The sequence below is a fragment of the Citrus sinensis genome, chromosome 9 (assembly GCF_022201045.2).
Source record: "Citrus sinensis cultivar Valencia sweet orange chromosome 9, DVS_A1.0, whole genome shotgun sequence".
Classification (NCBI taxonomy): Eukaryota; Viridiplantae; Streptophyta; class Magnoliopsida; order Sapindales; family Rutaceae; genus Citrus; species Citrus sinensis.
Genome location: NC_068564.1, coordinates 32,400,001 through 32,422,937, shown reverse-complemented (window position 1 = coordinate 32,422,937; position 22,937 = coordinate 32,400,001). Strand labels below are relative to the sequence as shown.

At 34.4% G+C, this 22,937-nt stretch overlaps 5 protein-coding genes and 1 pseudogene across 5 annotated transcripts; 3 read left to right on the top strand and 3 right to left on the bottom strand.

The window, feature by feature from the left end:
- The first annotated feature begins 522 nt into the window (after positions 1-522).
- LOC102607934 (xyloglucan endotransglucosylase protein 7) lies at positions 523-6,694 on the top strand. Its single transcript, XM_025097435.2, has 3 exons — positions 523-1,121; positions 5,814-6,007; positions 6,280-6,694. The coding sequence occupies exons 1-3, from the start codon at positions 828-830 to the stop codon at positions 6,692-6,694; spliced, it is 903 nt and encodes a 300-aa protein (XP_024953203.1). The 5' UTR covers positions 523-827.
- LOC112497932 (xyloglucan endotransglucosylase protein 7-like) lies at positions 1,658-2,194 on the top strand. The gene has a single exon (XM_025097644.2). The coding sequence runs from the start codon at positions 1,692-1,694 to the stop codon at positions 2,049-2,051; it is 360 nt and encodes a 119-aa protein (XP_024953412.1). The 5' UTR covers positions 1,658-1,691; the 3' UTR covers positions 2,052-2,194.
- A 260-nt stretch (positions 6,695-6,954) lies between the features above and the next one.
- Positions 6,955-8,010, bottom strand: LOC102608515 (nicotianamine synthase-like). The gene has a single exon (XM_006474571.2). It carries the CDS (start codon positions 7,988-7,990, stop codon positions 7,136-7,138), a length of 855 nt encoding a protein of 284 aa, XP_006474634.1. The 5' UTR covers positions 7,991-8,010; the 3' UTR covers positions 6,955-7,135.
- Positions 8,011-9,931: 1,921 nt separating this feature from the next.
- On the top strand, positions 9,932-10,711 carry LOC102608803 (probable ribose-5-phosphate isomerase 1; annotated as a pseudogene).
- A 1,530-nt stretch (positions 10,712-12,241) lies between these two features.
- On the bottom strand, positions 12,242-13,233 carry LOC102609096 (nicotianamine synthase-like). The gene has a single exon (XM_006474572.3). It carries the CDS (start codon positions 13,186-13,188, stop codon positions 12,334-12,336), a length of 855 nt encoding a protein of 284 aa, XP_006474635.1. The 5' UTR covers positions 13,189-13,233; the 3' UTR covers positions 12,242-12,333.
- A 2,382-nt stretch (positions 13,234-15,615) lies between these two features.
- On the bottom strand, positions 15,616-18,750 carry LOC102628224 (uncharacterized). Its single transcript, XM_006474100.2, has 3 exons — positions 17,913-18,750; positions 16,351-16,844; positions 15,616-15,894 (listed from the first exon to the last, which is right to left on the bottom strand). The coding sequence occupies exons 1-3, from the start codon at positions 18,748-18,750 to the stop codon at positions 15,616-15,618; spliced, it is 1,611 nt and encodes a 536-aa protein (XP_006474163.2).
- Between the last annotated feature and the right edge of the window lie 4,187 nt (positions 18,751-22,937).

The window sequence follows — 22,937 nt, the reverse complement described above, 5'->3', positions numbered from 1 at the left end:
ATTCGAGTCTTGCATGTAGAAAAGTAAGTTAATGTAGATCTTTTTTAACATTTAGTAAGTAGATATAATTTTTTAAACCCAAATATTCAAGCTATCAGCTGCGCCAAACAAAATTATTTTCAAGAGGTTGATTAAATTTCTAATTAAAAATAAAAGTGGAAAAAAATAAATATTTGAATTTAAGTAAAGAGCTCCCCTCACTTGATGAAACACCCATATTCCATATGCGTGCATGTACAAATCTTCCTCGGGAATGTGACCAAACTCCCATTTTACTTGGAAAAATAAACTAGTTTTCTCCTATGTTTTAACATCTCACCTTATTACCTGACTATTAATATTAACCAATCTAATACATTTTTAACAGGGCAATTTAAATAATTGAAAAAAGAATGGATTTTAATATTAATTTCGAAGTGAAAAAGTTGACGGTTAACAAGATATCATTAATGTTTGGAGTTCTTGTCAGTTTTAAGACTTAAAACAAGCAATGTTTAGTTCCATTAAATAAGAGGAGGTTGCAGTCGTTTTTCTATTTTTCCTCTCTAAAACCGTGTGTATATATGTTACTTATTGGGACGGCAGCTTTGGTTCAGCCATTTTAGATGATCGTGGGAGCCCACTAGCTTCAGTAACAACCTCTATAAACAACTAATTAAACTTTTGCTCCGCCAACACCACACATTACACCATTACACCCTGTCCAGTGTCCTCTCCCCATCAAGCTCAACACACCTCACCCCTATATAAATCAAATCGAATTCTCACTTCAATCATCATCCCAACGTCAATTAATTACTAGCTCATCTACGTGCACATCAACAAATATGGCAGCTTCTTTTTATGCTCTTTCTTCGAGAGCAACAACATGGATGCTATTGTCAACGCTAGCCAGCAGTTTCTTGATGGCTGCCTCTGCCGGTAACTTCTACAATGATGTTGATATCATATGGGGACAGGAGAAAGTTGAGATACTCAACAATGGCAACGATCTCACTCTCAATCTCGACAAATCTGGTGGCTCTGGCTTCCAATCCAAGAATGAGTATCAATTCGGAAAGATTGACATGCAGATCAAACTCGTCCCCGGAAATTCAGCTGGCACAGTTACTGCCTACTATGTATGTATCTTCTCACTGATTTTTCTTAGAACTTATTTGTTATTATGAAATAAAATTTATAATATATGATTAATATGATTTTTAAGTAGTAATTTTGATAAAAATATTAAAATTTTTCATCATATAAGTGTGGGATTAAAGTTTAAAAACTACAACTAGCCAAGCGTAATAGCAAACGTGGGCTTAATTCATGTTATTAATTTGTGTTTCTAATGTTTTACCCTTATGCAGTTATCTTCAAAAGGCGAAAAATGGGATGAGATAGACTTCGAGTTCTTAGGAAACGTGTCCGGTGAGCCTTACACTCTTCATACGAATGTAATTTGCCAAGGCCAAGGCGCCAGAGAACAACAGTTCCACTTGTGGTTTGATCCAACGGTAGATTTTCACACCTATTCCATCCTTTGGAGCCCTGAACGCATTATGTAAGCACATCAAATTCTCTATCATTTGAATCAGAGAGAGGCTGATTTTTTTTTTTTTTGGGACATTAGCAATAATCTGTTGTTTGTCTGTACGTATTTGTACAGCTTCTATGTGGATGACATTCCAATTAGAGAATTCGAGAAGATGGAGAATCTTCCGTTCCCGGAGAACCAGGCGATGAGAATTTACTCAACTCTATGGAATGCCGATGACTGGGCAACGCAAGGCGGACGTGTGAAGACAGACTGGAGCTATGCACCATTTACTGCTTCCTACAGAAACTTCAATGCTGATGCATGTGTTTGGTCAAATGGCGCATCTTCTTGCAACTCAAATGATCCATCTACTGGATGGAGCAGTAAGCCCTGGGTATGGCAGCGGCTTGATGATGGAAAGCGAGGACAGATGAAATGGGTGCAGGACAACTACATGATATACGATTACTGCAAAGACAATAAACGTTTTTCCCAAGGTCTTGCCCCCGAATGCACGCGCGCTAAATAATAAATATTAAAGGAGCAAAATCTAGCTCTTTCTTTTCTTCTTCTTTGTTTCCTCTCAATTTATCTAGCTTTGTGTGAAGTGTGACTACAGTTTTATTGTAATTTCCTCCAAAACACAATTCTGATGGGGAAGAAAATTTTGCATTGCCGTGTTTTAAGTAAAGTTTATCTATTCATTTATCTGTTATCAGGACTGTTAATTTTACTTTATTCCTCTTTCTGTTTGAAGCATTAAGTAGTACAAAGAGAATTAGCAGAATGTGGTTACAGTTACTTATTGGTTCATGAATTGGAATTAATTGTTTGGTACGGAAAAATATGCAGAAAAATAAGCATCAAATTTTATATGAATTAATGTCTGAATTTCTCTAGAATGATAATTCAGGTATATTTATAATTAATAAACTTTTGGTTGAGTTGATTGGTATCTCCATCCATTTCCTTTTTTTTGAACATGTCGGGTTCGAGTCTTTCTGTATAATTAGAATAGTTTTTCATGTGATTTTTAGTGTTTATATTGAGGGTCAACCCAATTAATTATTAGATACTAGCACTAAAAATAATGTTTTTGCATGTGGGATGCGTGATAAGAAGTATAAAAAAAAAAAAAAATTGTTCTAAGAGTCTGTAAGAGTATAGGGATCAATCCTCCTCATACTCCTAATACCATTTGGGGTAGTTATTTAAATAATATTCTTATGATATTTCATGTAAATTACTCAGCGTGAATTAGAATCTCTCTCTTGATTCCAACATTATTAGAGATGATGGCAGCTAAGTACAAGTTGTAGTAACTTCTGTAAGCTGAATAGACTAAAACCTCCTCATATGATGATTTATGTACTTTCTAAAAATATATTTTCATTTTCATTTACATGCTAAATTTTTGAGTGATTATGTTGTGATCAACAAACAGGATGTTGGGAAGGGAAATAATTAATCATTAATTCATTACAGAAATGAGGTTTCTTGGATAGAAACTTCTTGACTTTTTCACACAAAATGGTGGCTGCAGAAAAGTTAACGGTTGAACGAGTTCTGAGGGCCCCATATTATCTACTCTTATATTTTCTTTTTAATGTTTCAACAAACTTTATATTAAATTTTTTTGCCACAAAATTAGATTTTAATTAAGAGAATTGGCTTAATTTGCTATCATATCGAAGAAACAGAAGAGAAAAGTAGAAAAGAGTTGTGTAAACTCAAAAGAAAATTGCCATTAAAAAAATGTTTAGATCAAATGGTAGGGGAGGAAGTTACAGGGCAATGAATTCTTCAGGCGGCAGAAATCGTCACCAGCTTAACCAAAAAAATGTGATTTTATTTATAGCACTCGCAGTTTCATGTCTGTTTCTCTATCACACGATCCGTTATTCCTCTTACAATAATGTTATTTCGCCAATGATAAAGTCTAATAAGGTGAGTTTTTTTCTCTTAATTTTTCTGTCTTTTTGGTTTAGAATGAAGTCTTTCTAGCCCAGATGACTGATAATTTTCTGTGATATATTTTTTTATTCATTTTCATTTTTGCTATTTTTTTTAACCTTTTTTTTGGCATCATATTTTTGCAAGGCAGTAGCAAAATTCTTTGTTCATTAGGTATTTTTATATCCAAATACTATTAGCTATACATTAATTGCTATATGTAAACCATCAACATCAATCACTTTGATGGTTTACATATAAACTTATACTATAGCTAATACTATGTTTCAACATACATTATAGTCTATGACCGAAATTACATCATAAAATCTCTTGTACTACGCTCAAAAATGTTATCAGTAAAACCAATTGATGCTTTTCGCTTCTTTATTGATAATTTTTCAGGTAACTACAGATGATTCCAATCTAGACATTGTTCTGAAGAGGGCCTCAATGAAAGACAAGACAATTATCATAACAACATTAAATCAAGCATGGACAGAGCCTCACTCCAACTCACTGTTTGATATATTTTTAGAGAGTTTTCGAATAGGAGAGGGAACCCGTAAACTTTTAAATCATTTGGTGGTAGTTTCATTGGACCCAAAAGCACATGCTCAGTGCAAATACAAGCATCCTCATTGTTTTGCTATCAACACTTCTAGCTTCGATCTTCCTAGCAGTGAAGAAAATGCTTTGACTCCGAATTACATCGAATTGATGTGGATTAGAATTCATCTCTTAACTTCAATTCTTGAAATGGGCTACAACTTCGTCTTCTCAGTATGTTCTTCAAAATATTTCTATTTTCTTTCAATCTAAACAATTGTGTTCAATGCTTCGTTTGTTATAGCTTTTTGGCAGCCGAGCTGTGAATTTTGGTAGTACAGCTGAAGCTGATTATTTTCCACAGATGTTTACAAATCGCCGCGTGACAAAATCTGTTCTTGCGTACCAGGGTGCAGATGTTGTGTGGCTTCGGAACCCATTTCCACACTTTTACCCAGATGCAGATTTCCAAATTTTAAGCGACAGATTCATAGGCAGCTCACGCAATTTGAAAAATTCAGCAAATGCAGGATTTAAATACGTAAAATCCAACAAACGAACCATTGAGCTCTACAAGTTCTGGTACGAATCAAAAAAGAATCATCCCGGGTTGAATGATCAAGATGTTCTAAACAAGATCAAATTTGATCCATACATAAAAAATATTGGGATAACCATAAGGTTTTTAGACACGGCATATTTTTCTGGGTTTTGTGAGGTTAGCAAAAAAGATTTTAACACAGTTTGTACCATTATTTCCAATTGTTGTTTTGGAGTAGAAGCAAAAGTTCATGATCTTAGACTTGTGCTCTTGGATTGGAGAAAGTTTATGGAGTTGCTTCCCAGGCAGAAATTACTTCAACAATCTTGGAGTGGACCCCACAAATGCAGGTATATATATTTCTTTTAACTCATTTATTATTTAATCTCATAATTTTTTTGTTGTTGATTTTTTTCAATAAAGGCTTTTAGATTAAATAAATGATTTTACTTTTACTAGCAAAAGTTTAAATTTTGAGATTTTGAGAGTGGTGGTTGAAAATATCTAAAAATTATTTACTTATTTGACATTCTTATTTCATTAGTTTCATAGCATAATTTTAAATAGTTAACTTTTACAATTTTTAATAATAGCTAATTAAACAACTAATTTTTAAATATAAAACTCTACTCATAAAAGTCTTACTTATTAGAACTCTACTTAAATAAGTTATATGTAAAAAAACTATACCAAACGGCACTTAAAATTGTAATAAAAAGAAACACGATATTTGGTTCTTTCACTAGTATAATTTCAATGTACATCGAGAATAATGTGTTATTCAAAAGGTAGAAAGTGCGATTCAATTATCCAAAATTGTCATCTCAACGTCTATATATTACTTGCTGCTCATAGTTGATATATCTAGCAATGGCAGCTTCTCATTTCAAAATCTTCAAGTTTAACAGCTTGGCTACTTATATCTAGCCAGCTTCCCGACGGTGTCGTCTGCCGGTCCTAGTAACTTCTACGACGATTTTGAAATCACATGGGGACATGGTGCTAAGATCCACGACAATGGCAAAGTTCTCACTCTTAATCTCGACAAATCTGGTGGCTCAGGCTTTCAGTCCAAGAAGGAGTATCTGTTCGGGAAGATTGATATGAGGATCAAGCTTGTCCCTGGATATTCAGCTGGCACTGTTACTGCCTACTATGTAGGCATGATCTTCGCATTTTAGTTTACATTTCTCCATCATGATTCATGGGTTTCTAGGTTTTTTAATCCAATGCTTTTCCCTTTTACAGTTATCGTCCAAGGGTGCAAACTGGGATGAGATAGACTTTGAGTTCCTAGGAAACGTAACTGGTGAACCATACACTCTTCATACAAATGTGTTTAGCCAAGGGAATGGTGACAGAGAACGACAATTCCACCTCTGGTTTGACCCAACTACAGATTTTCATACTTATTCCATCCTTTGGAATCCCAAGCGCGTTATGTAAGCACACTTTCTGCCTAATATTTTTTGCTTTCACCGCTTACTCTCGCACAGCTTTCAGAATATCTCATTACCTCTTTAAAGTCAAAACTTTAATTAAAAGAGGTGTCCATTTGTGGCTAGAATGAATTTTTTTTGTGAAAGTTGTGACATCAAGAGGGTGACAGGGTATTGCGAAAATTGCAGAGAAAGTGCCGATCCCTTTCCTTTTTACCAGTTTCTGTTCATATACAATTTTTGTTTTGTTATTTAATTTTTGGTCAATTATTTAGATTCTATGCGGATGACGTCCCCATTAGAGAATTCAAGAACCTGGAGTATCTTGGAATTCCATTTCCAAAGAAGCAGCCCATGAGAATTTACTCTTCTTTGTGGAATGCGGATAGCTGGGCGACTCAAGGGGGACGTATTAAGATAGACTGGAAATACGCACCATTTACTGCGTCCTACAGTAACTTCACTGCAGATGCTTGTATTTGGGCATTCGGAGCATCTTCTTGCGATACAAATTCTCCATATTCTAACTCTAACTCAAAAACTAAGGTCTGGCTACGGCACGAACTTGACATTGCAAAGAAAAGAAAAATGCGTTGGGTGGAGAAGAATCATATGGTGTACGATTACTGCAAAGACCATAAACGATTTCCTCATGGTCCCCCTCTAGAATGCAGTGTTGATAATAATTAGTTTTGATTTTGAATGAGGGAATATCAATTGACATTTGCCCTTAATTTTGAATTTGATTGCATTTTTGATATTCCATGAATAAAGCTGTATATCTTTTTTTTTAATGATAATATGTGAAGTACTTAATTCTCTCCTAAAAGGAAAATTTTAATTATTTATATTGAATTGTTTTTAAAAAAAATTGATTTCCTCTTTCAGTTTGAAGCATTAAGAAACGAAATGAAAATTAGCATAATAGGGTAACCGAACGAGCATTTAGATATTGCATATTTTGTTCTAACACTTACAACCAGAGCACATGAATTACATATATTGAAGCACCCCATTTATTAAAAACAAAAAACTGCATAATTAAAAACAGAGGAACATGTCCTGGAAACATTCAATCTCAATCACCATCAACAGTAGAAGGCAATGTGCTATGATGGTGCTTCATATAGATCAAAACACAGGCTTGCGAACGAGAATAACTGAGTTGATGACCTCATCTATCGGATGGAAGATGGAGAGAACTTCAAAATCGAGCAAGTCATGCCTCTCCACAACAGGATACAGAAATGCTCTGGCTCCTTTTGCACTCCTCACCAGCAAGATTCCTCCATCCTTCATATACTTCCTTATATGCCTTATAATCTTCATTTTGTCTTCTTTGCTCATTCCAACTAGAGCTGCCAAGAATATGCAATCATATTCCCCTAGCTTCTCCTTCACCTGCAATATGTCACCGGTCAGAAACTTCATCCTCTTCTCAAACTCAAAATCGGTGGCAACAATCCTGCGAGCCACATTATTGGCTGCCTCATCAATATCGAAGTTGTCGAAGTGGGTGGTTTTCAAGTGATTTTTGGCCATTACAATAGATGTAAGAGGCATTGGACCAGAACCCACAAATGCCACCTTCTTCGGTTGCACCACTCCATTTTCCTTGAGGATTCTACATTCCAAACTGGCTAACTTGACATAATTTCCATAATAGGGGAAAAGATTAAGATTGTTTAAAGGTTGGGGAATTTTGTTTAAAAATGTTGCAAATTCTTGCTCAAGTAAGCCTTCAGCGCGACCACAAAGAACTATGAGACTTTCGCGCATTTCTTGAACTTCTTGCGGTAAGTCTTTAATGTCTATGGAATAAGAGGGTGTACATAATTTCACAAGTTGAGTGAAGAGGCTATTGACTTGCTTTGATGGCTTTAGAGACTCAAGCTTAGATATGCTAGCATGGAGTTGCATAACACGAGCTATAAGAAGCTCAGTAGGAATTTGGCTCTCAATGTGGGAATTTTGGAGGGAAGCCATTGATGAAAATATTGGGTGATTTAAATAACTAGTCGTGTGTTCGTCTTGGTGGATTAGCCTTGCTATATCACTATTTATAAAGGCGAAAAACTAATTTGCGTTGGTGCATGAAAATGATGTTGATTTCTTGAAAATGCGGACAGGTTGATATAGGCGGGGTGTTCCATGCCTTATGATCTTAACATCAAGTGTAACGACAAGAAAACAAGTTAAATAATTAAAGATTCCTCCATAAATCTAATCCTTTTATAGTATTTGGTTTTAATCACTATATTTTATCAAATTAGTGCAACACCACATAATTAAGTAGTTTGAAGGTGCCAGTGTCTTCCACGAGTGAACACATTATTTTAATTTGATTCCTTATGTCTGATATTTTTGTGCCTGGGTCACAATACGTAGCTGTGCGTGCCTATGTTTTTGCATCACATTTTGTACCCCACTTCATCAATTAATAATTACGACCTTTATGGACTTTGGCTTTAGAATTGTTTGAGGGCCAAAGTTAGTGAACAAACACAGTATGTTAGAGCTAAATTCTTTTCCCACCACGTGTCATTTGTTCTATGTATGGAATATTATGATGTTAGCATATTCCATAAAGGGTTCGTGTTCCCACTAGAAACCTGAAAGCAAATGAACACAAGAAACCCTGAAAGAGAATGAAACTGGCCTGGAGTCAAGGGGTATATGCGGCGTGAAGAAGGCCGCCAGAACCAAGGGTTCATATGTTTCTTTTAAATGAGTTTGTTATTAATATGTTAACTTTTGGACAGGAAAATAAGCAAAATATTATCTGTAGAATGATTTCTTGCTATAATATTTTGTGGAATAGTCTAACTAATTAATTCAATATCTTTTGTTCTGGGGGTGCTAGTAACTTGCACAAAAATTTTGGGTTTGAATCCTATTTACATGGTATGGAGAGAATCAAATTGCCATAAATTATTAACAAAAACAGATCTGTACCGAATCCTATTCATCTAATTGAGAGTATCAAGAATCTCATTCACATAGTGGACAGTATCAAAGAGTCTATGTGGCATGAAGAATGCCGGAACCATGTATTCATAAGTTTCAAATAAATTAGTGTAGTTATTATATGTGAACTTTCGGACAGGAAGAGAAGCAAACAACATTATTAATTACTTTTGACGTTCTGATAGATTTCTTGCTATAATTTACTAGTGCGGCCTAACTAACTTACAATGAGATCAATTAGGACTTAGTCCAATTGTTTTGTGTTTGCGTCCTAGAAATCGAAAGCGGACAAGTAACAATAACATTTTTAGTCTAAGCAACGGAAAAGTGCTCATTTGAGGCTATTTCGAGGGCCAATCAATCACTGAGCTTAATGAAGAAAACCATTGCATAAGGCTTGGGTTCATTGGAATTTGGATAAGTCAACAGCAAACTTACATTTTTTTAATCATCCTCATTTACTTATTATGATCTCTACTTTGGCCTCTAAAGTTCTTACTTTCTTCCATTATACCCCAGCTTGCCAAGTTTGTGCTCATGGGGATGAATATGGAGTTTGAGATATGTAATGCTACACATATAAAGTTTGGATACAAAAATTATAGTTCACGCAATGTTATGAGAACCAATTAATGTTTGATAGGTGTTGATAACTACACACATTACTAAATTTTTTAGCACATGACAACTAATGATTAGCGACATCACTTTGAATACAAACTCTGTATCCATATTTGTACAAGGTTATTGCAGATACAATTACCGAATATATATATTAAATATGGTAAACCCGCTATGATATGAGTTGGTGTATTTATATAGCTACATAACATTCTTGAATGTTCACTTATAAACACAGCCTTGACTTTCAATTCATATCATAAACGCGCTTGTTATTCAATCTGTCTTTTTGTTCTTTTTTGTTTCAAATTGGTATGTTTTCATTCCCTTTGCAATAAAATGGCTGTTGGCTTTCCGCAGTTTAAACCATCTTCAATGGAGAATATCTTGTCTTCTTTGTCTCCTACTTCCGTGGGTTTAACCCAAGACGAGCTCTAGAAAATCGCCGCGAACAAGTCGGTGGAGTTTGTCAAATCAGGGATGGTTGTTGGGCTCGGTACTGACTCCACAGCAACGCATGCAGTTGATAAAATCGGCGAGTTATTGCACCAAGGGAAGCTGAAGAACATTGTAGGGATTCCCACTTCAAAAACGACACATGACCAAGCCGTTTCGTTAGGTATTCCTTTATCTGATCTTGATTCGCATCCAGTTATTGATCTGGCCATCGACGGTGCTGATGAAGTCGATCCGTCTATGAATTTGGTGAAAGGCTGAGGCGTCTTTGTTGAGAGAAAAAAAGGGTAGAGCGCGCGTGTAAAAAGTTCATTGTTATTGTTGATGAGTCGAAATTGATGACTCTTTTGGGCGGACAGTGGTCTGGCTATGCCGGTTGAAGTTGTGCCCGTTTGTTGGAAATTTACTGCAAATAGATTTCCCGGATTTGTTTAAAGATTGTGGGTGTGTTGCTAAGCTCAGAACTTGCTATGAGAAACATAATGGAAATTGCATAATTGATTTGTATTTCAAGAAGGACATTGGGGATATGGAAGTTGCTAGCAATAGAATTTTAAGGCTTATTGCTGGCGTGGTTGAGCAAGGAATGTTTCTTGATATGGCTACAACTGTGATAATTGTTGGCAAGCACGGTGTCACCATCAAGAACAAGTAATTTTTCTGAGATGGGCATCTTTTTTTGGGTCTATTCCGTATTGCTGTGCCGTATGAAATAATTTTTTCCTTAATTATGTTTAAAAAATTAATAATTTTTAGCTTCGCATAGGAAGGTTGAGTCGTAAGTTTGTGTTATAGTCTTATAGGAAGTATTGTGAGTTTTAAGAATATTATAAAATTTATTAGTTTGGTTAATTTTACTATTTAAATCAATATTAACATACATGGTAATAGCCACTTCCAAAGATCTGCATTAAAGCACGTGTGATTAATGAAATTTCTATTTTGTCATCTTACATCACCAAAAAAATTTAATTTGGAATTAAAGTTCGGAACAAAATTATAATGTTGTAAATGGATTTCTATAACATTTTAAACTCATTTACAACAATGTAAATTCGTCCCAAATTTTAATTTTAGATCTGAAACTGACTTCTTATATCACATCGAATGAGTTTGAAATAAGTTATAAAATTTAGATTCTTCTAGATAAGGAGACGCGCAAGGCATCACAAATCCTAAACACAAAAAATTGATAGATGCAAATAATATTTACTTAGTTGTTGTTCCTATGCAAGAATCTAGACTATTGGACGCATAGTGATATGTTGCAATAAAGAGATCGACAGAGTACCAGACCATCACAAAACTTGTATATATAGCCACATATTGTATTCCAAACTGCAGTTAAACGGCAGTTGGATATCGTTACTGCTACAGGACTTTTAAACATGGTTATATTTCTACAGTAGATTACTGAACAATAAATGGAGTCAATGCATTAGGATAATCAACAATACTAGCTGGGTATTAAGTGGAGAGATTTATCATACTTATTACGTAAATGATAAAAAAAGAAGCCTTGAATTTGATACAAATGTCTTAACATTCTTAGTAGTATAATACTTAAACGCATTTCGCTTCATTTATCATTTAGCTCAGATTTTATAATCTCAAGTGATTCGCTTAATTTGGGATACATCTTGATCTATCAATTTTTTTTTTCCTTTCCTCATTCGGCTTTAGATTTGTGATGGATACAGCTATTTTTTGTTATATTTTTATTATTATTATTTTAAGATCTAATTAGATTTGCAAAGTATGTGTTGCAGATTGATCTTTCCGGAGGATCGATCACTTTGTCAATCGCTACAGACACTTTAATGGTGAGTGAGCGAGCTCAAGGGATGTCGCTGAAGAAGCTCTATTTTGTTATATGCACTATTAGCAGATATGCCTTCTGGCCATTGATTTTCTCCTTATCCCTCGCTATAATTTAAGGGTTTATTCGGTTGCATATTGAAATGAATTTCTTATAAATCAATTTTGATGATCGTTATTGTAACATTACAAGTTTGCTCGGTGAGGTGGTATATATATGTTTTCTGTTTTTTTTTTGTGCCGCCGGGGGGGGGGGGGGAGAAGGGAGAAAGAAATTAATTATATATTTCATATATTGAAGCACACAACTTACTGAAAATAAAGAAACAGAGGAATACAAACAAAACACAACACAACCCAAGTCCATGGAGGAAATCGTGTCTAAAAAAGATTTAAGCTCTTTAATCACCTACGAAGAGTAGAAGACAATGTACGTTAGTACGTTGAAGCTGCTCGATCGATGTAGATCAAAACAAAGGCTTGCGAACGAGAACAACGGAGTTTATGACTTCATTAGTTGGATGGAAGACGGAGAGAAGCTCAAAATCGAGCAAGTCATGCTTCTCCACAACAGGATACAGAAATGCTCTGGCTCCTTTTGCACTCCTCACCAGCAAAACTCCTCCATCCTTCATATACTTCCTTATATGCTTGATAATCTTCACTTTGTCTTCTTTGCTCATTCCAACTAGAGCTGCCAAGAATATGCAATCGTATTCCCCTAGCTTCTCTTTCACTTGCATTATGTCGCATGTCACAAACTTCATCCTCTTCTCGAACTCAATATCAGAAGAAACAATTTGGCGAGCCACATCATTGGCTGCCTCATCAATGTCAAAGTTGTCAAAGTGGGTGGATTTCAGGTGATTTTTAGCCATTACTATAGAAGTAAGAGGCATTGGACCTGAACCCACAAATGCCACCTTCTTTGGTTGCACCACTCCATTTTCATCGAGGATTCTATATTCCAAATTGGCCAGCTTGACATAATTTCCATAATATGGGAAGAGATTGAGATTGTTAAGTGGTTGTGGAGTTTTGGCAAAAAATGTTGCAAATTCTAGCTCAAGTAAGCCCTCAGCACGACCACAAAGAACTATGAGACTTTCGCGCATTTCTTGAACTTCTTGCGGTAACGTTTTAATGTCTATGGAAGAAGGGGGAGTACATAACTTCACAAGGTGAGTGAAGAGGCTATTGACTTGCTTCGATGGTTTCAGAGACTCCAGCTTGCATATGCAAGCATGGATTTGCATAACGCGAGCTATGAGGAGCTCAGCTGGAATGTGGCTTTCATTTTTGGCATTTTGGAGGGAAGCCATTGATGATTGAAGAGATTGTTGGGATTAATTTGGATTGTGATATCAAGTTATTGTGTGTTTGCCTCGTGGAATATTGGCCTTGCTATAGCAGTATTTATAGAGGCAAAAGCTCTTCGGGAAATTTGTACGTTTCTTGTATTGGTTTTGCTTCAGTCTCCTTTTACTGCTGATGCTTGAAAATGATTTTGATCTCCTGAAAGTGATATGTTGACCTCTTGAAAACGCCATCCGGCAGTGGAGGCGTGGAGTTCCATGCCGTGGAACCTTTATTTATAATAAAAGGTACAATAACAGAAAAAAGAAATTAAGGAATTAAAAATTCCCTCTTCGTTATTAATCCAGTGCTTTACTAGCGTAGGTTGCTACTTGAATAGTTTTCCAATTATCGAATTTGAATGGAGATTAATTAAAACATATCATTTAATTAATTGACGCCTTCTAAAATGAAATTTTATAGAAGTCGTTGGCTCATCGCATTTTTTACCCACTGCATCAATTAATTTATAGTTAATAAAAGTCCCAGATGAGCATTGGAGATCCCAGATGAGCATTGGAGTTTAAATTTGTTTAGGAAGCTAGAGTTACTAAGCTAACACAATGAATTGGAGTTGGTATTCTTTTCACACGACGTGTCATTTGTACTTTGTATGAAATACTATGAAGTTAGCATATCTAAAGGTTCACGTTCACACAAGAAACCTGAAAGAGATTGAAGTAGGGAGTCGTGGGTCTATGCGGCATGGAAAATGCCCGAACAAATGGGTCCAGGTGTTCTTGTAAAACGAATTTAGTATTTGCTTTGAACTTTTGGACATGAAAATTGAAAAGAAAGCAGACATTAAAAATATATATTTGAATTAAAAAAAAATAATAAGTTCAGCTATGTTGGAATTCACATATGGTGGAGTACGAATCTCAACCACACGTGCAAAGTGATAAATAATAAATAAAGAGTTATAATGAGTTTTTTATTATTTATCACTTTGTGTGTGTGATTGAGATTCGTGCTCCACCGTAGGTGAACTCTAATATAGTCATAGTAAAAAATAATTTATTATGACATCAATAATCTGTATGTATATCTATTTGGTAAGATTGATTGACAGACTAATAGATATTCATTCAATTTTCATAATTTATAATCAAATCAATTGATCTGCAATTTAGAGTTCTGACTGTAAATTGTTAGATCACTTCTATTTAAAGTTTAATTTTTCAGAATGTTAGATCGTCCAGTCAAAAAAAAAACTCTGGATCATCAAATAGGGAAAACTAATAAATGTTGGGATTTTTAACTTAGAAATTTAAGTTAAAACACTTCTCCATATCGTTCATGATTCATCTCCTTAATGTAGTAGGGTCAATAAAATAACATTTTCTATTCCCAAAAAAATATATTATAAAAATATTATTTCAAATTCAATAACATTCAAGACCAATCAACCATGTATGGAGAATGATTAGGTAAGGTAAAGAGTTGTATTATTGGTACCTCTCCAAAATCCTCTTAAAGCCCCTGTCTTATTATAATTGTATTTATTTTCTCTTTTATTAAACTCATGCTCCACTAGCTTCTTTAATTTGTAATTCATCATCAAATAAACTTAGCAAAATCTCGTTATCTTTTTTTTTTTTCAAATTAACTGTTTTAATATTGCAGTTTTCTTTTTATCTTCTCCATAATTTTTTTTTCATATTAATTATTTATCACCCACAGAAAATTGTTTGTGTGGGGGCTAAGGTAATAAGACTGTAAAATAATTTTGGAGGAGAGAAAATAAATGAAAATTGAGAGACTCACAAACTAAATTTGCTTAGCTGGAAGCATTAAATTTAGTATAATTAAAAGAGGGATTTTAAAAGGATTATTTAACAATGTTATTACTTATTAGCTTCAACTCTTTAATATATATATATATATAAAATTACTGGTATTAAGCGGAATATTATTTAAAAGAAAAGGGTTTTAAAAGAATTTCCCAGGGGTGGGGGAAGGTCATCCGTAGGTGAACAATAATTTTTTTCATGAAGAGTGGATCAAGCCCACTTTTTCCTCGAGCACAAATGCACTTGATTCCCAGAAAACGAACTCCTCTTTATTAAAACTTTAAACACTCGTATATGGCCGTATCAGTTTAGGTAAATTACTTTAACACAAAAGGACATTATGCCCTCTATTTTATTCTTAAAGGTGGAGACAGAAATTTTAAATTAAGCGTTTAGCTAGCCACTCAAATTCGAAATTTATAGAAATTACCCTTAGTAAATGCATTAATATAAATATTTAATAAAAAATAATGGATAAATAAATTTTAATTATACATGGATAATAATATAATCCAGCAGAAAAAATCAATCTTTAAAATCTGATATCTTAGAATACGATTTAAGATATCAGACACAGACAGCCTAAAATTCTCCACGACATTAACCATTGTTAGCCGCCTTGAGCTGATCATCAACCTTTTGCTTAAGGGTCTCCAATTCAGCTTCCACCTCGAATCTCCTTTTCTCCTCCGCTTGCAGTGATTGCGTAAGTTGCAATATGCAGTTTCTCAACTGACGATTCTTATCTTGTTCTGACCTGATCTTCTCAGACAGCTCAGTTACCTGCTTTTGTGCCGCCTCCAAGTTTTGAGCCATTTGTATGTAGCCATCAAAGCTTTTCATAGCTAGGGGTCGGTGGAGTTCAAGCAGATAGGCCACCTTCAAATAACGATAAACAGGCAAGAAGAGTATAAAATATATGGGCAACAATCACAAAATAAAAAAAGGAAAAAAAGTTTGTGAAACCCACCACAGAGACTGAAATCAATACTGAAATTTATATTCAAAATAAATGACTGAAACCAGTACTAAGAAGCTGATTGAGACATAATCAGAATAAGATAAGAATTGAAATAAGAGATTTTGGCTCAGATAGCAACTTCTTCTTCTTCGTCCTTTTTTTCCACCTAAATACTGCTACTATATAGTAGTGGTAGAAAAATTGCTAGACTTCAAAATTTGAGCGGATATGTATCAGTCCAACAAAGTTTGACGAGTTTAAACAAGTCTACTCACATAAAACATGAACCGAGACAAGAGCTTATTAATGGCCCAAGAGACAGAAGTCCAAAATAAGAAACCGATGAACCAAAACACTGGATAAAATGTACGTACTCTAAGCAAGTTTGCTAAAGCAATATCCCATGTAGTTGACAAGGGGATTTTCTCAGCATCTGCTGCATGGCTTTTAGGAATGACCCTATCTGCTTTCTGAATAAGAGGAACGAGGTGTTCGACCTCAGCTCGTTTCTCCCTCAAAAGGTCCGCCAAGGTTAATCCGCTGGATGTAGATTCAATCTCAAGCCACTGATCGCTTTGAAATTTACTTGTGTTGGCTTGAGAGGAAGAAGGAGCCTCCTCTGATGCCTTTTCAGCCCTGGCCATCTTCTTCTTCCCTGTGATCTTAGCACGTTTCGAGGCATCTAATGCTTCAAGGTGATTACATGGACATGAATTGCCATTGAAAAGATAAGGTTTATTGTTAGGACTAGCTTGTGGTAGAAGCTTGTCATGAAGAAGCTGAGACGTGATCCTCGGCCTATTTTCTTGCAACTGGGAGACGCTCTCCTTGTCCTTTAGAACAAGTTTAGGAGGATCTTTCGGTAGTTCTGCAGGAAAAAAACAGCTAAGAAAGTTATTAAAAATAAGTAGTGGCAAAGCCAAGATTTTGGTTCAGGTGGGTAAAATGAAGAAATTGTAAATAATTTTTAGAATATACTAAAAAAGTGATGCATTTAGCGGCCAAAACATAAACTTTTCAAAATGAATGGGCAAAATTTCAATTACCACCATTATTTTCATGAATTTGTTTTTTGGTCTCGAAGGACAAGTCTTCCCAGGCCACAATGCCACATCATACTTCACCCCTTCTAATAAGCTATCATATAAAAAAATAATTAAAAGTCAATCAGGAGTATTCTCTCTTTTAAGCGAGTGCCCTCGCACATTCATGAAATGCATTTTATTTTCTTCTATAAATTAACTTCGATTAAAATTTAGTCAAAGATCAAAATGAAATATACCCCTTTATAAGACAAAATTAAGAAACCAAACTCATATTTCTATTTTTCTATGTTTGCAAGGGGGCTAAATTATATAAAAATAAAAGATGTAAAAACTAAAATCATTTAATGCATTTATAAGTTTATTAAGGTTATTTTTAATAAATTTAACAAGGGTTAAATATAATAATAATAATAATAATAATTAAATAATAAATTTAATGGGACTACTTAATAGATTTAACAAGTACTAATTAAAATAATTTTTTTCTTTAATTTTTAGAATTTATTTCTTTATTAAGACTTGAGCCCCATTGGTCATGAGCAGGCTCCTGAGTGCAAGAGATTAATTAGAAAAAGAAAAAGAAAACTCATTGCTTGGTATAAAATTATTTGACCCACTAATTTAACTTACTAGATAGTGGCCAATGTTAGTACTAAAGCTGCCTTATCTCTAAGTCAATTTAATTTCAAGATCGTATATATGTTACGAGAAATTTATAAAATTCAAATATTTGTATTCTTTTTTAAAAATAAAACTCATCAATAAAATGTAAGAGTTATTTTAATAAAAGATCATATAAGACTACATCCCTTAATTTATTGAAGAAAATTAACTTCAATTTGATCCTACATCACTTAGTTTACCAAATCATGTGTAGATTAAAGACTTACGCAAAAGAACGACTGAGTTGATCACATCATTAGTCGGATGAAAGATGGAGAGGACCTTAAAATCAAACAACTCATGCTCCTCCACCACTGGATACAAAAATGCTCTAGCCCCTTTTGCACTCCTCACCAGCAAAACTCCTCCTTCTTTCATGTATTTCCTTATATGCCCAAGAATCTTTGCTTTCTCTTCTTCATTACCTACAAGAGCTGCCAAAATTATACAATCGTATTCCCCAAGCTTCTCTTTCACTTCCATGATGTCGCTGGTCAGAAACTTCATCCTCTTCTCAATCTCATCATCCGAAGAAACAATTCTACGAGCCAAATTATTGGCAGTCTCATCGATATCAATATTATCAAAGTGAGTAGATTTCATGTGCTGTGAAGCCAAAATGATAGAGGTAAGAGGCATAGGACCTGAACCTACGAAAGCTACCTTCTTGAGTTGAGCTACTCCAGTATTCTCAATAAGGGCTCCATACTCCAATTTGGCTAGCTTAACATAATTTTCATAATAAGGGAAGCGATTCAGATCGTTTAAGGGCAGTGAAATTTTGCTTAGATACGTTGCGAACTCTAGCTCCAGTAAGCTTTCAGCACGAGCACATAGAATTATGAGACTTTGGCGCATTTGTTGAACTTCTTGGGGCAAGGCTTTAATGTCTATAGACGAAGGAAGGATACATAATTTAACAAGGTGACTGAAAAGGATATTGACTTGCTTTGAAGGCCTCAAAGACTCGAGCTTGGATATGCTAGCATGGATTTGCATAATGCGAGCTATAAGGAATTCACCAGGGATTTGGCCTTGAAAATTAAGGTTTTGGTGTGAAGCCATTGATGAATAACTATCTGTATGTCAGTGTGTGGGATTAAAGTGAGCAAGTCGTGTGCTTGTTTGATGAAATTAGGCCTTTCAATGCGAGTATTAATAGAGGCAAAAGATGCGAATTTAGCAATTTTTATTTGTATTAGTTATGGGTGCAGGTTATGTAATTGTTGGCGTACGCATGAAAAATCATGCTGATCTCCTAAAAATTACTTGGTCAAAAGAGGCGTGGAGTTGCATGTCATAATATCTTAATTGAAAAATTCCGGAGTTCCATCATGAAATTAATAATTTTCTCTTACAACTTTAAAACTTATCAAAAAGAACTCCCTATCACTAAAACATCATAGCTAGGGACCTTGGTCTTTAATCGAATAAGGTAGATAATCATGTTAGAAGTTTGATAATTTGTACAAAAACCCAGATTAACTTTCAGAAAATGAATATAGCTGTCTGTTCATGTTTTAGCGATCAAGTGGTTTTCTTCTAAGTACGAAGTGTAGAGAAAAAATGGTAAACTTGTTAGGAGTTAACCATTTTTTCTCACATCCTTTAATGAATAAATACTATGAAAACCCACATCTTTTAGATCTAGCTAGTAGTAGTTGTTGTTGTTGTTGTTATTATTATTATTATTTTTCGAATAAAGGGGTTTTTTAAGAAGAGGCCAGACAACACTAAATGGGGAAAAACAACCCTATACATATAACGAGCAATTGTTTGAGAAACACTAGGCTGGGGATTCTAAAAAATATGAAGACCCAAGGGAAGAGAAGAAGCATGAATGGCAATAAAATCAGCAGCAAAATTGGCTTCACGGTAAAAAAGAGTAATGGTGATGTTCCAGTCACGATTGGTAAGCTCAAGTTAAAATGATGAACTATAAAGCTATTGTGATTAGCCATTCATCTTGTTTCTTGAATCTCAGTCGTTTGATCTGGTGAAGCTTCTAGACTTTTTAATTTAAGCCTTCCGCCAATATTGAATTCATTGCAGCAATAGATCATATAGCTTGTGTGCTTATTATAGATTTCTCATTTTAACTCCCCCTCTCAAGATCAACTATGTAGATAGACATTGAGCTTACTTCTAAAGTATTCAAAACTTGTTGTTGGTAAGGCTTTGGTCAAGATATTTGCCAATTGATTCTCGTTGTTCACATACTTCACTTCTAACTCTTTTGCTGTAATTTTATCCCTGACGAAATGTACATCGATTTCGATATGCTTCGTTCTTCTATGAAATATTGGGTTTTCAGCAAGTGCAATGCACTCTTATTGTCACACCATACCTCAAGGATTTGACTGAGCTCAATTTCCAATTCTGAAAGGAGTAACTTCAACTGGATTTTGTAGCTCCATGAGAATGCTCTGTACTCTACTTCGATACTTGAGTTGGATACAACTTTTTTGTTTTTTTAAGCTCCATGACACTAGATTCCTAGCTAGAAAGATGTTATACCCACCTGTCGATCTCCTATCATCTTGGTAAGCTACCAATCAACATCGGTATATATTGTAATAGCCATTCTTTCTACTGGAGTGAAGTAGAGACCGTGGTTTACGGGTCCTTTAAGGTATCTGAATATTCTCTTACACCTTTGCCACTGTATTTACCTTGGATCCTTTACAAATTGAGACAACTCGTCAACACTATACGTTATATCTGGCCTTGTTATTGTTGCATATTGAAGTGCTCTAATTACACTCCTTACAACGTTTTGTCTTCAAATGCTCTTCCTCTTTCATCTTCTTCAACATGTTGACTATACCTCGGACATGAGCTCATTGGTGTCGGACTTGATTTACAATCAACCATGTTTGTTTTAGTTAAAACATCTTGTATGTATTTTTCTTGACATCGATGCATTCTCCTGCAATGTCTCTTAACTTCGATTCCCAAGAAGTAATTCAAATCCCCCAACATTTAGAGTGCAAAATTTTCTTTCAATTTTTTGATCACAGCTTCTATCATCATGCCATTATTTTCGGTCATCAGTATATCATCAACATAAATTAATAGGTAGACTTATTTTTCTTCATTTTTCCAATAGAACAAGGAAGTATCTGAGATTGCATTATTAAACCCCCACGTCAATAGGGCTCCTTTTAACTTCTCATACCAAGCTCATGAAGCTTGCTTTATACTATCAAGTGCCTTTTTGAGTTTGCACACATGGTTTGGCTTCTTTTTACTTTCAAAATCGTCTGGTTTAGACATGTAAACTATCTTACTAAGCTCCCTATTAAGGAAGGCATTATTCACATCTACTTGCTTGATGTACCATCCATAAGTTACCGCAAGACTCAAGATGACCTTTACTATTGATGATTTTGCCACAGGGCTAAAGGTTTCAATGTAGTCTATTCCCTCTTTCTGATGGTATCCTTTTGCTTCTAGTCTTGCCTTATATCTTGATACAGTCCCATTTGGATTGTACTTTACTTTATACACCTATTTGTTTCCAATAACCTTCATGTTTGTGTCTGGTTCTACAAGCTCTCTCGTGTTATTATTCATGAGGGTTTTGTATTCTTCCTCCATTGCTCTCCTCCACACCTCACTGGCCAAAGCATTTTCTGTATTTGTTGGCAAGTTCTTAACCCCTTGAAGTTCCTTATGTGATAGGTATATCTTAGGTTTAAATATTCCAGACTTGAATCTTGTCACCATGGGATGTATGGAAAGTGTTTATTCAGGTTGAATTTCTGGTGGGTGTTTCGGTTCTGGTGTTTCATTAAAATCTAATTCGTCATTTGGGCTTGTGTTTTGGAAGACACAATGAGTTTTGGTGCATATGTGTCAATTATTGTTGAGTTATGTTTTTGATTTGGTGTGTTCAGGTCTTTCCTTGATGAGTTCTCTTCTTCATTGGATGTGGCTTAGTTCTGATCAAATGAATCTATATGAGTTGTTGCATATGGCACATATAGAAACTTACTGTAATTATAGATAGGACTATTGTTTGATACTTTGTTTGTCACACTGAAGGACTCATTTGTTTTAAATGGAAAATCACACTTATCAAACACAACATTCCTAGTAATGTAAATTCTACCTGAACTATGAAAACACATAGATCGCTTGCATACTAAACTGCAACCAATGAAGACACATTTTGATGTATGAAATTGTAACTTGTTCTTGTTGTATGGTCTTAAGTAAGGGTAGCAAGCACATCTTAAAACTTTTAGAAAGTCATAATCTGGCTTTTATTTGAAAAGCTTTTCAAATGGTGAGATGTGATCAATAACTGGTATAAGCAGTCTATTAATCAAGTAAACTGAAGCTTTTATAGCTTCCCACCATAATTTCATAGGCATTTGTGCTAGTGCTAACAATGTCAATGCAGTCTCTACAATATGCCTATTATTTATTAGCTATATTCATTAACAATCTATTAGCTATATTTATTAACAATCTGATCATATAGAATTGATTTTTCCATTCATACTTGTGTTATATATGAGTTTGTGGGCTAGGTTTGAAATTAATTTCACCACAATGAGTGGGTTAGATTTGGAGCAAGTAAATCTAATGATTGAGTTTATTTAAATCTTATGCAATAATTGTAATTTCAACTTAGTTAAATAATTTTAGTTTACAATGTTCAATGTAATGAATCATTTTTTTTTTCTTTTATGTAGAAATCTAGTAGAACAAGCGCATTGAACTGTAACAAACCATCTAAAGTAGTGCATACAACTAGATCAGTTAAGTTACTGAAGAAGAAAAAGGAACTAGTAAATGACCATAGTTGCCATAAATTTTATTAATATTTTATCATAAAGTGCTTTTAAAGCATTTACTTTGCTATTATAAAATAATTATTTTGATTCTTAATATTTTAGTTTTTATAGCACAAGTTAATTAATTATGTAACATTAATATTATTATTGTTATTGTATTGATAGGTTGAGCAAATTGGGAATGAGTCTAGTCCAATAGATTTTCATGTGCGAAGCTATGGAAGTTGGCCTAGTGATAAAGCTAAGGAACTACATGTATGTTATTTTATTTTATTTTTATTTCAAAAGTTTGTATTATTTTCACTATTGGATATGTTATATTTATCTAATTATTGTGTTCATATTTTTATAAGGCACAAATGATATCAAAGAGAAATGAATTAAATGAGTCATCTGATGAGGTCTCACTGAGAAAACAATAGGATATATATCTTAATGTAATAGGAG

Excerpts from the sequence above, each read along its gene's own strand:
- LOC102607934 (XM_025097435.2), top strand. The coding sequence starts at position 828 with ATGGCAGCTTCTTTTTATGCTCTTTCTTCGAGAGCAACAACATGGATG. Across the intron at positions 1,122-5,813 it reads GCACAGTTACTGCCTACTAT|TTATCGTCCAAGGGTGCAAA; the intron begins GTATGTATCTTC and ends TCCCTTTTACAG. Across the intron at positions 6,008-6,279 it reads TGGAATCCCAAGCGCGTTAT|ATTCTATGCGGATGACGTCC; the intron begins GTAAGCACACTT and ends TCAATTATTTAG.
- LOC112497932 (XM_025097644.2), top strand. The coding sequence starts at position 1,692 with ATGGAGAATCTTCCGTTCCCGGAGAACCAGGCGATGAGAATTTACTCA.
- LOC102608515 (XM_006474571.2), bottom strand. The coding sequence starts at position 7,990 with ATGGCTTCCCTCCAAAATTCCCACATTGAGAGCCAAATTCCTACTGAG.
- LOC102609096 (XM_006474572.3), bottom strand. The coding sequence starts at position 13,188 with ATGGCTTCCCTCCAAAATGCCAAAAATGAAAGCCACATTCCAGCTGAG.
- LOC102628224 (XM_006474100.2), bottom strand. The coding sequence starts at position 18,750 with ATGGCTTCACACCAAAACCTTAATTTTCAAGGCCAAATCCCTGGTGAA. Across the intron at positions 16,845-17,912 it reads CAACTCAGTCGTTCTTTTGC|AACTACCGAAAGATCCTCCT; the intron begins GTAAGTCTTTAA and ends TTTTTCCTGCAG. Across the intron at positions 15,895-16,350 it reads CTTTAGCAAACTTGCTTAGA|GTGGCCTATCTGCTTGAACT; the intron begins GTACGTACATTT and ends CGTTATTTGAAG.